The sequence below is a fragment of the Nuphar pumila genome, chromosome 4, assembly GCF_984573655.1.
Source record: "Nuphar pumila chromosome 4, dmNupPumi1.hap1.1, whole genome shotgun sequence".
NCBI classification, from domain to species: Eukaryota; Viridiplantae; Streptophyta; class Magnoliopsida; order Nymphaeales; family Nymphaeaceae; genus Nuphar; species Nuphar pumila.
The window spans coordinates 128,547,905-128,566,277 of NC_143252.1; the positions used below are offsets into that span (position 1 = coordinate 128,547,905).

General features: G+C 35.8%; 1 protein-coding gene across 1 annotated transcript in view; it reads left to right on the forward strand.

Annotated features, from left to right (window-relative positions):
* LOC149841009 (uncharacterized) overlaps nucleotides 1-17,389 on the forward strand; it is a 30,795-nt gene extending 13,406 nt beyond the window's left edge. Inside the window, exons 2-3 of the mRNA XM_090003539.1 lie at nucleotides 8,431-8,504; nucleotides 17,108-17,389. Of these exons, the coding sequence (XP_089859665.1) occupies nucleotides 8,431-8,504; nucleotides 17,108-17,186 (153 nt within the window). The 3' untranslated portion in view covers nucleotides 17,187-17,389. The remainder of the gene's footprint in view (nucleotides 1-8,430; nucleotides 8,505-17,107) is intronic.
* Nucleotides 17,390-18,373: the final 984 nt, after the last annotated feature.

Genomic DNA, 18,373 nt, shown 5'->3' on the forward strand with positions numbered 1-18,373 from the left:
TGCTTAGATTTCTATAACACTCTCTTTTAACCTTAATAGCTAATTTGACATCCTCGTTCCACCATGATGTATCCTTACCTAGTGGTGCACCGCCTTTAGACTCACCCAATACCTCCTTAGCTACTTTTCTCATACCACCCGCTATCTTATTCCACATTGATTCTGAATCCTCCTCGAGACACCAATCAACTTCCTTAACTACCTGCTCTACAAACATTCCTTGTTTAGCTCCTTTCAGTGCCCACCACTTAATTCTAGGATCTATCCTATGTCTATCCCTTTTGCGGCATTGTCTAATTCTAAGATCTAAAATTAAGACTCTATGTTGTGTAGCTACACTTTCTCCTGGTATAACCTTACAATCGATGCAACAACCCCTATCTCTCTTTCTAAGTAGGAAAAAATCTATCTGACTCGTATTAACCCCACTTTTAAATGTTACTAAGTGAGACTCCCTCTTCCTAAACCAAGTGTTTGCTAAGATCATATCATAGGACAAACAAAAATCTAAAATCCTTTCTCCACTTTCATTTCTTTCTCCTATACCATAGCCTCCATGGATATTCTCAAATCCATCCCTACTAATGCCTACATGTCCATTAAGGTCACCGCCGATGAAAAGCTTTTCTCCATAAGATGTCTCTTGTACTACTCCATCTAAATCTTCCCAAAATTGATGCTTAATGGAATCATCTAAACCTACTTGAGGTGCATAAACACTAATAATATTAATAATATCCGTACCTAATACTAATTTAATAAGTAAAATTCTATCACCCTTCCTACGGACCTCAACTACATTATCTATAAACTGACGACTCATAACAATCCCTACTCCATTCCTATTCCTATTTATTCCTGTATACCAAATCTTATATCCCCAAGGTTCTATCACTTTAGCTTTCTCACCTACCCATTTGGTCTCTTGAAGACATAAAATATCAATCTTTCTCCTACACATAACATCTACTAACTCTACCAACTTACCATAATATTATTATTATTATTATATATGTGCTGTTTACATTTTAACACTCTCCCTCAAACTTACGGTACAATGAGTGAAAGTTTGTCTAAGAGGAAGTGAAATCTGGGAGCCGCGAGAGGCTTGGTGAAGAAGTCTGCTAATTGGTATTCTGACGTCACATATGGCAGATCAATGGTTCCATGCAAGTGCTCCTCTCTGACATAGTGACAATCCTTCTCAATGTGTTTGGTGCGCTCATGGAAAGTCCGGTTGCTTGCGATGTAGATTGCACTCTTGTTGTCACAACACATTCGTGAGGCCTGTATTGCTTCAGCTCTCATATCAACGAGCAGTAGCCTGAGCCAAACAACTTTCATTGTAGTGGTTGCCATGGCTCTATATTCAGCTTCTGTGGAGGAAAGAGAAACCTTCTGCTGCTTCTTGCACTTTCATGATATTAGAGAATCACCTAAAAATACACAGAAACCAGTGATTGAGTGCCTATTATTAGAATCACCTCCCCAGTCAGCATCAGTATAAGCAATTAAATCTAATGATGACGATGCAGACAAGAAGAGTCCTCGTAAGAGAGAACTCTTTAAATATCTAATAATACGTAAAACCGCTCTCATGTGAACAAAAGTGGGAGCATGTTGAAACTGGCTAGCTGTGTGTACATGTGCTATGTTTGGCCGAGTGATGGAGAGATAGAAAAATGCTCCAACAAGTTTTCTGAACGGAGTGAGATCATCAAGACACTCCCCATCATCAATTTTCATTTTAACATTGACCACTTCTGGAGTGTCCACCTTCATATCATCTGTAATGCCAGACCTGAAAACAATATCAAAAGCAAATTTAGATTGAGATATCAAATACCCACGAGGAGAATAAGCAACTTCTATTCTTAAAAAGTATCTCAATAATCTTAAATCAGACATTTCAAAATGAGTTTTAAGAAGAGTTTTGATATTGGTAACTCCCTGTTTGTCGTCTTCAGTGATGATCATATCATCCATATAAAGAAGAAGGATAATGATACCTGCATCAGATTGCTTAATAAACAAGGCAATGTCAGTCAACAACAAAACAACAACTACGCCTTCATCCTAAAACAATTGGGGTCGGCGATATGAACCAACAAAGAAAATCATTATGGGTCTTCCACATGAATCCTTCTCCTCCATTTATTTCTATCCAATGGCAATGTCAGTCAAATAAGAATGAAATCCAATATCAGTCAGAACATGACTAAATCTGTCATATCAGGCTTTTGGTGCATGTTTGAGGCCATAAAGGGCCTTCTCAAGACGAAGTGTTTTACCCTTAGGAATACTAATACCAGGCAAAACTTTTATGTAGACTTTTTCAACCAGACTCCTATTTAAGAAAGCATTTTTGACATCCATTTGAAATATAGGTCATTTTTTGATAGAAGCTAAAGCAATTAAAGTTCTAACAGTGGTCATACGGGCCACAAGGGCAAAGGTTTCTTCGTAGTCAATGCCATACTCTTGAGCATAACCTTTAGCTACGAGTCGTGCCTTATATCTTTCTAGGGTCCCATCACTTTTGGTTTTGACTTTATAGACCCATCTACAGCCTATAGGTTTCTTTCCGAGAGGAAGGTCTTGAATGGACCAAGTCTTGGCCTTCTCTAATGCATCCAATTTTGTTTTCATAGCTTCAACCCATTCTTCATGGTTTTTGGCTTAAGAATAGGAGGAAGGTTCAACATAGGATTGGATTAATGCAAGGGCTGCCCTATAAGAGGGTGAAAAAGATTCGTAAGAGACAAATTTTTTGGGAGGTCGAGAAATTCTAGAAGTCCTACGAGGGAGAACTTCATAAAACCTTTCTAATGCACATGGTGGGTGCTGCTCTCCAACTCTTCGTCTTGAATATTGCATACCAACATCCCTACTCGTTTGGTCTTTGCTATCATTTTAAAAAAGAATAAGACTTTGATCATTGTCAAAGTTATATTCAAAATTCTCTTCATTGAATTTTGAAGTTAAATCAATTAAAAAGGAATATTCAGTAATATCTTTAGATTTTTCACTTTCAAAAGAACTTTCTTTTTCTAGAAAAGACACATTTCTTGATACATATAATTTGTTATTTTGAAGATCATAACACCTGTAGCCTTTTTGATTTTCAGCATATCCTAAAAAGGCACATGAGATTGCACGAGGAGAGAATTTATCATTTTTGTTTGTAAATACAAAACATTTGCAACAAAAAACTATTAATCTAGAGTAGTCTGAAGCTAAATCATAAAGTTTTTCAATTAGAGATATATTTTTTAATGAAGAAGATGACATTCTATTGATGAGATAGGTGGCAATTAGAGCGACTTCAGCCCCAAAACCTTTTGAAACTTGACTTGCAGTCCGAGTGATTTCCATAATGTGGCTATGCTTGCGTTCTGCAAGACCATTTTGTTGAGGGGTGTGTGAGAATGATCGTTGATGAGTAATGCCATATAGATTAAGATAGTTTTTAAATTCTCCCCCTGAATCGATGCGAAAAATGAAAATATTACTTTGAAATTTGTTTGTGACAATTTTATGAAATATTTGAAAGTGAGCAAAAACTTCGGATTTATGTTTAAGAAAATAAATCTAAGTGTTTCTAGAAAAGTCATCAACAAAGATGACATAATACGCATAACCACCTTTAGAGATAACTGGTGCGGGTCCCTAAACATCTGAATGAATGTATTAACTCAAGAGGTTTTGTAGAGACAAAGGTTCTACTAGAAAAACATAATCTTTTCATTTTACCAAGAATGCAATCTTTACAAGCAAAATTTTCAGATTTATAAAATTTTCTCAAACTTGGGAAGTATTGGATTTTTGACATACGAGGATGGCCAAGTCTTTTGTGCCATAATTCTGTTTTTAATTTCTGAACATTTAAACAAAATACATTCTTTGGTAGTTCCAAAAGGTCCATGTAATATAGTCCTCCTTCTCTATGACCTTTCCCAATCAGCTTCCCTGACTGGCGATCCTGTATCTAGCAACCATCAAAAGAGAAGGATATATTACATCCATAATCAGAAATTTGTAAAATAGATAAAATGTTCAAATTTAATTTTGGGATATATCTAACTTTTGGAATACAAAAAGTTTTGGATTTTTGAAAACTTTCAAAACATCCTATTCCTTTTATTTCAAGAGATGTTCCATCTGCTGTAAAGACTTTTGATATACTTGAGTTATTTTTAAGACATTCGGATAAACATTTAGCATTTGGGGTCATATAAAATGAAGCACCAAAATCTAAGATCCAAGGGAACTTACCTGGACCGGATATGCAACTGCCGCTCTAGTTGAGGCTTCAGTCGAAAAGAATACCCTTTTGAGAAGAGGTTGAAGAATCTCCATCAGTTGAACCATGGAAACAGGTGCATCTTGATCTTTTGGCTCGGTTTCAACAGATGCAACCCTCTTTTCGTCTCTCTTTTTTAGCTTCGGACATTGAGGCATATAGTGCTCTGGTTCGTGATAGTGGTGACAAATAACTTTTCTTTTGTCAAACTCACCACTCTGTCTCCCAAAATGAGGCAGTCTATAAGTGCGAGTATGATTCCCTCATCTAGACACAACTATAACTGAATCATCAACTTTTGGAGTACTCTTTCTAAGACGATTTCCCTCCATAGTTAGTTCTTCAATAGTATACACAATAGTAGAGATTTTACCATGATGAAGTAGAGCCGATTTGGTGGATTCAAATTCTGGCCTTAATCCATTCACAAATTGGTAAAAGTGTTTCATATCGAGTTGTTTTTGACGAAGCTCGATATCTTTGGCGCAATACCATTTTGGCTCTAAAATAGCCAACTCTTCCCAAAGTTCGAACAACTCATTATAATATTCACGAATAGTTTTGTCATTTTGAGTTAATGTCTGAACTTTTTCTTGAAGATTGCACACATGGGCAATATCTTTAAGGAATACATATTTTTGAGGTATTCCCATGCCTTATCGGCATATTCAAATTTAGCGAGGCTAGAACATTTTTTAATGTCTATGCTATTAATAAACCAAGACATTATCTTTGCATGCCCCATCCTCCACTCTTTCCATTTCTTTTCACAAGAGGCTAGAGCCTTAGTCTTCTCCTCTTCCGTTAGAGGGACTTCTTTATCACCCTCTTTTTTGGTAAGAGATAGTTTAGGTTCTGAATCATAACCATCTACTATTCCCCATAAGCCTTTTCCCCAAATGTGGTGCTTCATAATTGAAGCCCACATCACATAATTAGTATCATTCAACTTTATGGGTATGATGGTGACCTTATCATGGTCATCCATCATTTATAAGGGTTTGAAGAAGATAGTAAGGAGAAAAAAAAAGAAAAATATAGAAAAAGGGAGAAAGGGATACAATACAATGTTGTTGCTCAAGTCCTTTTCTCCAAATGGATCCTCTTGTAGTCGATAGAAGAGTGATAACACACTCTTTTGGCAAGTGATGAAACACTCTTTTGGCAAGTGATGAAACACTCCTTTGCAAGTGACGAAACACTTTTTGTAAGAACAAGGTAATAACACAACTTTACACAAGATGCACGGAAATCGAGGCGAAAGTTTTTCAAGATCTAAGAGTTTCGTAGCTCTGATACCATGTAATGAAATGGTAGGCTCCATGAATGCACTTGAATCTACTCAAAAGGAAGTATCTAAAAGATACTTTAGACAAGACCCATAAAAGGGTATAAATGAAAAAGTATAAAAATAAATAACACTTTATTTATGAGTGCAAAATGCTTAAAAAGCATTTAGAGAAATGATTTACACAAGGGGATGCACCCCTATTTATACAAGAGTATTAAGGAGAGCTCATAAGGAGCTCTCCCTTTCTAGCCGTTGGAACTTCCAACAGCTAGAATTCTAGCCGTTGGACTAGTTCCAACACCTAGAAAGTTGGTCAAGTTCCAACTGGAACTTGACCAAACTAGATGTATCCAAGGTTTTAAAACCAGTGACTTGGGACTCGACTCGTTCTTTATTGACTTGTGACTCGATGGGTCAACTCGGTGACTCGGACTGGGTTTTGTTAACTTTTGATTTTAAAAGAAAGACAATATATAAATTGTCATTTAAACATATAAAGGTTTGTAGAATGACTTAATTACTAGTTTAATTGATTAATAAGTAAAATAACATCAAGTAAAACTGCTCTTAATTCAAATCTCACATTTACTAAAGAAACTATACAAGCATGAACAAGTCTTTCAAGACAATATATAAAAAATGACTTAATTACTAGCTTCAAGAACTTTAATAGCCATGGTCGATCATGGTTTACATCTTGAATATATGGACATAGTTGTTGTGTTGCAGAGCCTCAGAAAATCCTTGCAAAATTTTGGGAACATTGAACTTTATCTTGATATTTGTAAGTGTCTGTCTGATGTAGAGTTGATTGGACCATGCCTTATATATCTGCACATAAATGCATATAAGCTTTGGATAATGAGAATGCTGTGATGTATATATATTATAATGATAAAATGTGGGCATTTTATTCTGTTGGTTTTGAACAGGCTGCCAGGCTGCCAACTATTGTGTAGGTCTCACAGCAACAAAGTTTCCTTATGGACATTTGCTCTATGTACCTATGTACGTATATAATTCTTTGTAAGTAGTGGCGTGGTGAACTTTTAATGAAAAAAATAAACTCAAACCCTTTAGGTGGAGGATTTGGAGTTTTGACAGGAGCCACTTCAAGTGGGATCTGATGGAGGATATAGAAGAATAACAATGACTTTCATCTTGTGTTTCAAGTTTCAACCACCTGGTATGCAGTATCAATATGCAAACAAAGTTAGTGTTGCAGAGATGGTTGCATGAGAGATCAATTATGTTAGCTGGATTAGTGGATTCATTCTATGTTCATTGAGGGGTACTGGGTTTGATTCCTTACCTGGAGCTACCAAAAGGAATGAATGATGGACATGTGAAATTTGATAGACTTTTACTAATTTTGTGATTTTATATTAAGTTGGTAAGCCTATTGTTATTATGCTATTTGTTCTTTGAAAAATGAACACTTATGAAAAAATTGCCCATAGCCTTTGAAAAATAAAAAAAAGTGCCCAAAACTCGCCCGAGTCAAGGCCTAGTTTTCGCAAAACGAGTTTACCTTGCCGGGTTGACTCGTTGGAGGGCCGAGCCGAGCCTAGTCATCGAGTTGACTCGGCGAGTTTTAAAACCCTGGATGTATCTAGTTCTAATAGAACTAGATACCAAAAACAAAAAGAAAAATTACAAAAAAATTAAAAAGTATAAATACAAAAACATATAATAATAATATAATAATAATAATATTATAATAATAATATTATTATATATGTGTTGTTTACATTTTAACACTAAGAAGCGTACGCGATGACCTTCACGTGCTGCATCAACACATAGCCCAGTTCGGTTCTCGAAGCATCGTTGTACACTACGAATCCGTCCGTCCCAAAAGGCAAAGACAACACTGGGGCTGAGGTCAACCTCTTCTTCAGCTTCTGAAAGCTCTCCTCGCATCGAGGTGACCAAACGAACTTCACTCCCTTTGTGTAGAAGCCGAGTCATAGGAGCAACTATACACAAGAAGTCCTGAATGAATCGACTGTGGTAGCCCGTCAATCCCAAGAAATTAGGACAGTAAATCCTCATTGTTGCATCCAACTGTTGCTACACCATCTCTTCATATTGGCGCCTTGTTTTTCGCAAGTGAAGTTAATCGCGTTTGCCGTCTTGGAATATCACCGTTGAACACTTTAGATGGAAGCCTATTGATAAAAAATACTGAGGTATGAAAAGCCTTAGTTTACATGTCTACTCTTAACCTTGATGTATGGATCATGGACAGAGCAATATCGACTGTGTTGATGTTTTTCAGCAATCCTACTGTGTGCCAGTGTATAGGGACAAGACATGTGATGACTAATTCCATTTTCGAGCAGGTACTTGGAGAAAGTAGTGTAATTGTATCATCATCTTCATCAGTTCAGTGATTCATGATCTTTTTGGGGAAATGTTTTTCAACAGACATTGAATTTATGAAAATTAGTAAATACCTCAAATTTTGTTTTTAAGAAATAAATGCAAGTATATCTACTATACTCTTGAATGAAGGACATAGTATTTAGAAAGAGAGAACAAAGTTTTAGGAGTAAGCAGCAGCACTTCCAGCACATGTTGCCATAATTTTTACTAACACAGACATATATAACCAACTTCAACCCATGATCCATGTATTCCAACACTGTAGATTTTTAGTGCGGAAGGGAATAAGTAACAGGATATAAAAAGTAGCTTATGAACAAAGAAAAAAAAAGTCTTTATTATTTCAGAGTTTTTTGTGATTTTTGTTCTATGGTCCTTTGCTGCTATGCTTTAAGAGCAAGTGGGTGATTAGTCTATGGTTGATAATATTCTTTCTTTGAATTTGTAGGTATCACCTTATAAGAAAGGGCTAAGAAATGGTCCAAAGGCTTTGAAGCCTGTCCCTGTAATTATCAGATGCAAGTAAGTATTGGATGTAGCTTTTTATCTTCTACCTTTTGTGTAGCTTGCAGATTATTTTGATTGTCTTGAAATTAAAAAATAATGCAAGAAAGAAAGAAACAGATCTGTTAATGAACTTTAGTTTGATATTTGCTTCTTGATATCGTGTGTTAAGCATGTTTTAAAATGACTGTTGAGTTGCAAAAATGGTACTATTATGTTGTATATTAAACTTAAGACTAAACAATATAAGTCCAAGAATCTGAGTCATGCATTATGAATAAGTAGGATGGAGATGTGTCTTCTGGTGGATCAGGCCTTCCAGCGGTCCTATTGGCCTCTAATGTGCCTGACTACTCTTGCCCTGTGTAACATTGTACGTGGCTGGGCCCCAAGTACGTGTGTCATTGGACCTGACTCGGCACCTGAATCATCTGAACAGCCAACTCCCTCTTCTCCCTTTCTGAGAGAGAGAGAGAGAGTTTCAGCCTCCTACCTTACATTTTTACTCAAAATATGTTCATAAATATGGATCCAGACATGATTCAAACCAACAAACTGATCATAATATATATATATATATATATATATATATATTGGTAGCTTCTCAATCAATAGGTGCTCAACCCGCACTCAATCACGCTAACCGTCCATCGCATGTGCGGCGCTTCAAAACACTGCTAAAGGCCTCAGGGGGACACTGTAAGGAAATATGCGGAAAAGAAATATATGTCCTACAATGGACATTCACACATAGAAACCAAAGAACAAGTCCAAAAGAGGACATATACAAAAGCCAACAATGGCTTGAAAGCATAAAATCTTATAAAGGCACAAGAAGGTTTGAAGAAGCCACACATACAAAGGGGGGAGACCCCACTTATTTATAGACAAGAGAGGAGTGAGAGAGAGTTAGAGAAGGGAGAGAGAGAGGCACCATTGGGAGTCCCAACAAGGTGTCGTCAACGACTCTTTGTTGGGACCCCCAATGAGTATACATTTAATGCACAAAAAAACAATAAAGAAAAAAGAAAAAAAGGAAAAAAAGTAAAAAAGACTACAATGCCCCTATTGGGCTGATTTACAGAAATATCCCTTATCGGGTATGTGGATGAATATTTATATTTATATATATACTTATATATATATAAATATATTGATTACATGTATTTTAACACCCTCCCTCAAGCTTTACGGGGATACAACCGAAAGCTTGTTGAGAAGAAACATGAAACGAGGAGCAACAAGGGCTTTAGTGAAGAAGTCCGCCAACCAGTACTCGGATGTGACATAGGGCAGTGCTATGGTTTCTTTTAGGTATTCATCTCGAACATAGTGGCAGTCCATCTCTATGTGTTTAGTACGCTCATGAAAGGTATGATTGCTTACAATATAAATGACGCTCTTGTTATCACAACACATCTTCGAAGGAGTAGAGATGATTATGCCCATATCACTGAGGAGACTTCTAAGCCACACAAGCTCCATGGTTGTGGTGGCCATTGCACGATACTCCGCTTCTGTTGAGGACAATGACACTTTGTGCTGCTTCTTGCATCTCTAAGAAATCATAGAGTCACCTAAGAAAACACAAAAACCAGTAGTTGAGACTCCATCATTGGGATTTCCTCCCCAATCAACATCAGTATAAGCAATTAAATCAAGAGATGATGAAGAAGAAAGAAAAACTCTCTTAGTTATGGTGTCTTTAATGTATCTGACTATTCTTAAGACTGCACTCATGTGCACAGTTGTAGGTGCATGTTGAAACTGACTGACGGAGTGAACTGCATGAGCTATGTCTGGCCGAGTGATGGATAAGTATGTCAGAGACCCAACAAGTTGACGGTAGGGAGTAGGATTCTGGAGAAGTGTTCCATCTTCCAACCTTAACTTTGCATTGATAACCTTAAGGGTTTCTGTCTTCTTATCATCCGAAATTCCAGACTTGCAACAAATGTCAACAATAAGTTTCATCTGAGAGCGAATATACCCTCGGGGAGAGTATGCTACTTCAATACCTAAAAAATATCTTAAGAAACCAAGGTCAGACATGTCAAAATTTTCTTTTAAAACTTTCTTAATATCATGGATTCCTCTCTCATCACTTCCAGTGATGATCATATCATCAACATACGGTAGTAAAATAACTACTGAAGTCCCTGCACTTTTTACAAACAACGCAGTGTCAGTATAACATGAACGAAAATTTAAGCTAGTCATTACATTGCTAAATCTGTCATGCCTAGCCTTTGGAGCTTGCTTTAAACCATACAATGCCTTTTTAAGTTTGAGAATTTTATTTTCACCAATAGATACTCCTGGTGGAGGATCCATATAAACCTCTTCGCTTAACTCACCATTAAGAAATGCGTTCTTAACATTTAATTGATAGATAGACCAATTTTTAACAGATGCAACCACAATAAGAGTCCTAACACTAGTCATTCTAGCTACGGGAGCGAAGATTTCTTCATAGTCTATACCGTATTCTTGAGCATATCCTTTGGCTACCAACCTAGTTTTATAACGTTCTAATGACCCATCACTTTTAGTTTTAATTTTGAAGACCCATCTACATCCAATAGATTTCTTTCCAGTCGGTAATGAGGTTATTTCCCAAGTTTTAGCCTTTTTAAGGGCACTAAGTTCTAGTTTCATGGCTTCAACCCATTGAGGAATGTTTTTGGTTTCATTATAGTGTGACGGTTCATGATAAGAGTGTAATGCAATTAGACATGCCCTATACTTAGGTGTTAGGGACTCATAGGAAACAAACCTATTAGGAGGATTGGAGATTCGGTTGGATCTCCTTAAAGAAGTTTCTTCTATGTTGGAATCTTGAGAATATTTTTCTAGAGCACTTATGAGAACTTGTTGACCATGCCTAACATAGGTTTGAATTGACCTATTTTCAAAATCATTACTTTCATTTTCAATATTATTAAGAGGAATATCCTCTAAATCATTAGGAACTTCCTCTTCGTGAGGAGTCACATCTTCTTGAGAGAGAAGATCAAATAAGAAAGCATATTCGCTTTCATCAATATCTTTATTTTTCTCAAAGCCGTTTTCATTTTCTAAAAAAGTAACGTCTTTGGATACATATAGTTTGTTGCTTTTTAGGTCGAAGCATCTAAAACCTTTTTGATTTTCTCCGTATCCTAAGAACACACATTCAATAGCTTTAGGAGATAACTTATCTCTTTTATGTGTAAGGACAACACATTTACACCAAAAAATTCTTAATCTATTAAAATCGGGTGTTCTTTCAAATAGTTTTTCATATGGCGATATATTTTGTAGGGATGAGGATATCATTCTATTTATCAAATAGGTGGAAGTTAAGGCGGCTTCGGCCCAATAACACTTTAGAATTTCTTTGGAAATAAGAAGAGTCTTAGTGGTTTCCAAAATGTGTCTATGCTTTCTTTCCGCTAGACCGTTTTGTTGAGGAGTCTTAGGACATGACCTTTGATGACAAATGCCATTTGTTTCCAAGTATTCTTGAAATTCATTTGATAGATATTCTCCACCGGAATCGGATCGAAGAGTGAAAATATTACTTGAAAATTGATTTTTGACAATTATATGAAATTTTTTGAAGAAATTAAAGACTTCGAATTTTAGATTGAGAAAATAGATCCATACATATCGAGTGTAGTCATCAATGAAGGTAACATAATAGGAGTATCCTCCTTTTGATATGACCGGAGAAGGACCCCAAACATCCGAATAGACTAATTCAAAAGGTCTTTTGGACACAAATGTTCTATTTGGAAAATGAGTGGATTTCATTTTTCCAAAAATACAATTTTTGCAAAAAAAATGTTTCTCATTACAAAATTTCTTTTCAAAGGGAAAGGAGTACATTTTTGAGAAACTTGGATGTCCAAGTCTTTGATGCCAAGTTTCAATATTTTTATCTTGGACATGATTACAAAATGAGTTAGTGGGAAGTTTCAAGTTGTTCATGTAGTAGAGATCTCCCCTCCTATGGCCTTGCCCAATCCGCTTTCCGGACTGGAGATCCTGTATAGAGCAATCCTTGGTTGAGAAGGGGATTTCACATCCATGATCACATATTTGAGAGACAAACAAGAGGTTTAAATTAAGTTGAGGTACTACCCTTACGTTTGGCACAAAGAAATCTTTTGAAAAGTCTAAGGTTCCAAAACTTTTAACTTGTAAAGATGTACCATCGACAGTGGAAACAAAAGAATTTTTAGAGTTACATAAATTGGATAGTCCATTTTCAATAGGGGTCATATGAAAGGATGCTCCAGAATCAAGAATACAAGAAGACATACCTCGAGGAGAAGAAGAGGCAATGGCGACTCCCGAAGTTGATGGCAATTTGAGTAGAATTTGAAGTGCTTCGGATAGTTGAGCAAGGGAAAATGACTCCTTCCCTTTCATTGGCTCCTCCTTCTTTTGTGTGGTTTCTTCAATAATTGCAACCTTACCTTTTGGAGGTTCATTTATCTTAGGACAATTAGGTCATATATGACCCGGTTCTTGGCAATGATGGCAAATGGCTTTTCTATAATTGCCATTATAGTTATTTTGTCTCCCAAAGTGTGGAGGCTTATAAGCTTTCATATGATTGCCGGGTTTAGACACGGCTAGAACTTCATCTCCTCCTTTAATTATGCCAAGACGTGTTTCTTCTTGGCATATTTCGGCTATGGCATCTTCCAATGGAATAGGTTTAGATCTATGAAGAAGGGAGGATCTAACTTGTTCATATTCGGGCCTAAGCCCATGTAAAAATTGGAAAAAGTGTTCTTTTTTCATTTGTTCTCTTCTCATTTCCACATCTTCACTAGACACCCATTTTGGTTCTAGTAGGGATAGCTCATCCCATAAAGGTCTAAGAGTGCTATAGTAATCTCTTACACTCATTTCACCTTGCTTAATGGTATGAATTTTTTCTTGGAGAAAGAATTGACGAGCAAGGTCCTTTTGAGTATACATACCTTTCATAAAGAAGCATGCTTCATTTGTTAGGCGGAATTTAGCAATGTTGGCGCAAATTTTGAGCTCCACGTTGTTCATGAACCATGCAAGAATTTTTGCATGCTTACTTTCTCAATCTTCGACCTTAGATTGGTGATCTTCAATAGCCTTCATGCGAGCATTTCCTTCTAGAGCTTTTTTTTTATCACCATCCATCTTTGTAAGTTGAAGTTGAGGTTCCCTAATGGTGCCCATAACATATCCCCAAAGCATTTTACCCTTGAAGTTGTTCTCCATGGCGGCGGCCCGCATCATGTAGTTGGTACCATTAAGCTTGAAGGAGAGATCAATCTTTTGTTCTCCTTCCATCATAGACTCAAGAATGGAGGACAAACCAAAAAAGAGAGAAAAACAAGGTATAACTAGTCAACTAGCTATAAGAATCAAGAGCATAACCAAGGCTCTGATACCATGTAAGGAAATATGCGGAAAAGAAATATATGTCCTACAATGGACATTCACACATAGAAACCAAAGAACAAGTCCAAAAGAGGACATACACAAAATCCAACAATGGCTTGAAAGCATAAAATCTTATAAAGGCACAAGAAGGCTTGAAGAAGCCACACATACAAAGGGGGGAGACCCCACTTATTTATAGGCAAGAGATGAGTGAGAGAGAGTTAGAGAAGGGAGAGAGAGAGGCACCATTGGGAGTCCCAACAAGGTGTCGTTGGGCTCCCAACGGTCACAATTGTGACTGTTGGGGGCCCAATGACTCTTTGTTGGGACCCCCAATGAGTGTGCATTTAATGCACAAAGAAAAAAGAAATAAGAAAAAAAGGAAAAAGAAAAGAAAAAGAAAAAAAAGTAAAAAAGACTACAATGCCCCTATTGGGCTGATTTACAGAAATACCCCTTATTGGGTATGTGGATGAATATTTATATATATATATACTTATATATATATATATAAATATATTGATTACATGTATTTTAACAGACACACCAAACATTTTTTATTTATTTTTAGCCGCGCTTTTGAGCACCGCTAAATGTCGATTTTTTTTTCTTCACATTTTTGTGTGTTTTTTGTGCTTTTTGCATGCTGACTGTCCATCACATGCCCAATGGATGGTCAATGTGCTTGAGCTCGGGTTGAGTACCTATGGATTGAGCAGCTACCAATATATATATATATATATATATATATATATATATATATATATATATATATATATATATATATATATATATATATATATGGGGCCTAGAATGTAAACTAGGCATTTCTGATCTTTTTTTTGCAAATCCGACCCTTCATATGCATTCAGCATTGTCCATTTTCTAGGAATCGATTGTTGGATAATGTTTTTTCGAAAAAAAAAACATGATTTTTGGATTCTTGAATATTTATAAAAATTCTGAGCCGTCGATTTTCAAGCCTTAAAAAATCATGCTTATGCATTGCAATCGAATGATTCAAGAGTTAGTCTCTTTAAAACCAAGCATATCGGTTGCATCCATATACTAAGGGAAAAAATGAAATCTTGTATTTCCAGTTCTCATATTCTAGTGGCCCTGTATGTATGTATGCTTGTATAGCTGTATCTTCCATACCCTACATTTTTAAAGATCCCTGAGTTGTACACTTGGTGCTTGTACCTATATGACATTAGCTATTGCCTGATGTCGACCCTTATCAAGCCTTTCCTCATCTTTCAGGGTCAGCTTTTACAAGCAAGACACCCACAATATTTCATATTTTTCTCATTATTTTCCTTTTTCCTTTAGTATTTTCCTTTTCGTAGTTGAAGAACATAGCATAGTCATAGTGATGTTTAATTACAAAATATTGTAAAATAAACTTTACTGTTAAGGACATGGCATTGGATAGAAATGATTGGAGGAGAAGGATTCTTGTGAAGACCCAGAATGATTTTCTTTTTTGGTTCATATCGCCGACCCCAATTGTTTTGGGATGAAGGCATAGTTGTTGTTGTTGAAACTTTACTGTTAAGGGTTTAATTTCCTTTAGTATTTTCCTATAGCCTCGCCACAGTTTTTGGTGGAGCGCCTCGCTACGCCTCAACGCTTTTCACAACATTGGTCCTAACCAATAACGATAGAGATAGAATAAGGGTTTGGGCAGAAGGTGCGTGCGACATGTTTATCAAAGCACGATGGCTTTTGGCTCGTGGGTTTTTCAAAGGGATCAACATGACCCTTTGATGATAAAGAGTTGGGGGAGCTTCCCAAGAGAGCAAAAGTAGGCATGCTTTGATTTGACTCTCTCTCTCTCTCACCTTGTTAATTTTTCTTGTAACTTTGCTAATTTTGAAAACTGTAGCAATTTTAATAAAGTATCAAAGATATAACCAACATTTACTTGTGCATGCCAAACATCTTTTTTAGTTTATACACCTTCCTATTAAGTTCTAGATCTTGAAACTTAATTTTCATTGCAATACTTTACAAATTAAGTGTTGAAAATGTAAAAACTTGAAAGATTTTGAAAATTCAATTGTTTAAATGATACTCTGTTAGCATTTTCCTTTACTTTGACGTCATCTAATTAAATCATGGTTGCAACTATTTCACACAATTTAAATTTTACTTTTGTATTTAAAAAATTTAATTGTATTTATATTATGATAATTTTTAGTAAAAAGTTTTTTTTTTTAAATTTTTTTATAGATTTATTCACTTTAATTTTGCTTCTACTTTCACTTTGCTTCACATTTGTTTTTATTCTTGCTTCTTAAATGTTTGACACCTCCTAAAAGTTTCACACTTAACGCTTTAAACATTTTTAAACTGCTCGCTTCCCTGCTTCCACTTCACCCATTGCTTCCTGTATCCCTTTCATATGGGAAGAACAATTGCCACCTCTTTGTCCATAATGTGAATGAGAGAAGAATCCAAGAGAAGATAATTCCAAGAGGTCTTGAAAAGAGGGTAGAATCACCAAGTCATGAACACACACGGGCACTTGAATGCAAACAAGATCCCAATGATACAAGAATATTGCTTTGATACTGTGTAATGGAGAGGTGGGCAATCACATGTAATCACAAGAGAATCATAATATGTTCACAATAGTCAATAGCAAATATACAAACTTGCCAAAGGGAATCTTACAGCTCACAAGAACTCACATAAAGCACATACAAATAAAGAGCATGCGTGCATAACAAGAGGGGTTAATCACTTAATTCCCTATATATCTCACATGCCGTTAAGCATTAGATAGCCGTTAGAGATGCCTGACAGTTGGTCAATCTCAATGGCTAGCCTAAGCTAGTCAAGTTACAAAAATACCCTGTTAAGGGAAAATAAATAAGAATAAAAGAAGAAAACAAAAATTTCAAAGTTACAAAAGGACCTAAATTCTATATCTTAACATCAAAAAGCTAACATACTCCACTATTATATAGCACATAGCTTAAATGAGTGAATTTGATAAGCATTTGTCACATCTGAACATGTATGTGTTTCCTTTTGTCCTTTCATTAGGTGATATACTTCCATACTGCATTCACTTGGCTGTTCTTTGTGAGAATATTGCAAACAAAAAGAAGAAAATAAAGCTTATTTTGCTTCTCAACAACCAAATATTTGCCAATAGCATTTCTTGCACTTAACTACATCATGATCTTCTGCAGAAGTTGTGGACGAGTTAAACTGCCACATTTCTTCTGCTGCATTGGGGATAGAGGAAATGGTGAAAGGACTGACTCTTGAAGATAAGCAGAAGCTACTGCCTAATTAGAACCTTCAGTTGGTTGAGTAGCATTTTTTATCTATAAATCTGAAGAAAAACTATTTAGTGTTCAAAAGCAAATATTTTTTTGCATGTCTTATGAACTGGGCTAGTACTTTTTTTGTCATTCTGCTTTACTTCATGATGTTTGCGTTTAATTAGATCATAAGTTTCACTTTTTGATCTATTATTTCTTTTTTAATTTTTTCTGAAGGTTTAGGTTTGCATTGTTCAAGATTTCTTAGAGGGAACTGTGAGTGTGTTTTTCTTGTTTTACGTATTTTGGAGAAACCACTGTTATGGTTCGGAGTCTTTGGATGTCCCATACAGGCAGAGAGGTGTCACTGGGGACAGTTTCTCATTTGGCTTAGGTCTGGCAGTTTTTTGGCAAAGTGGACAAAGTTGTGTTCATCATGAGTGATGCTTGTATTGATCCATTGGAAAATAATGATTGAAATATATATATATATATATATATATATATATATATATATATATATATATATATATATATATATATATATATATATATATATATATATTTGAAAGGCAAGCTGGGGTTAGGCGGACCCCTACCAGAACAACAGCCATCCCATGTGGCAGAAGGATTCTATCTTGGACCTTCAGCTTGACACAGGACCCCGCTTACCACACGGGATACCACCTCGGTGGTAATGATTGAAATATTTATTTGAAGGCAGCAATGAGGTTTTGATACCGGTACTTTTGAATCTGGATCGTAGAACTTGGTCAAGCATTGTTCTACACTTCAACCCAGAAGGAATTATCTCATCATTAATTTACATTGTGTTTGTCAAGCATAATGCAACCCATCACGACACGTTATGTAGGCCCCAATGTCTGGGTGACACGCACGTGAGCATGTTGTGTGACATGTCATGATACATCGTGCATTATTTAAATATTACTTAATATTTTTTATAATATTTTAATAATAAATATATTTTTATATATTAAAAAATATTTTTTTATCGATTAAAAAAAAGTCAGTGTTGTCATGTCCTAGTTTTCAATAAATTTGAATATTCATGTCCTGTATAAAGATTGAGTCAGTTTAGGTGCCTGTTTACAAATTTACGGTTTAACCCTAAATTTTAACTAGGGTTATTTATTGATGAGATTCTGGATGATTTGTTTTTATCATTTA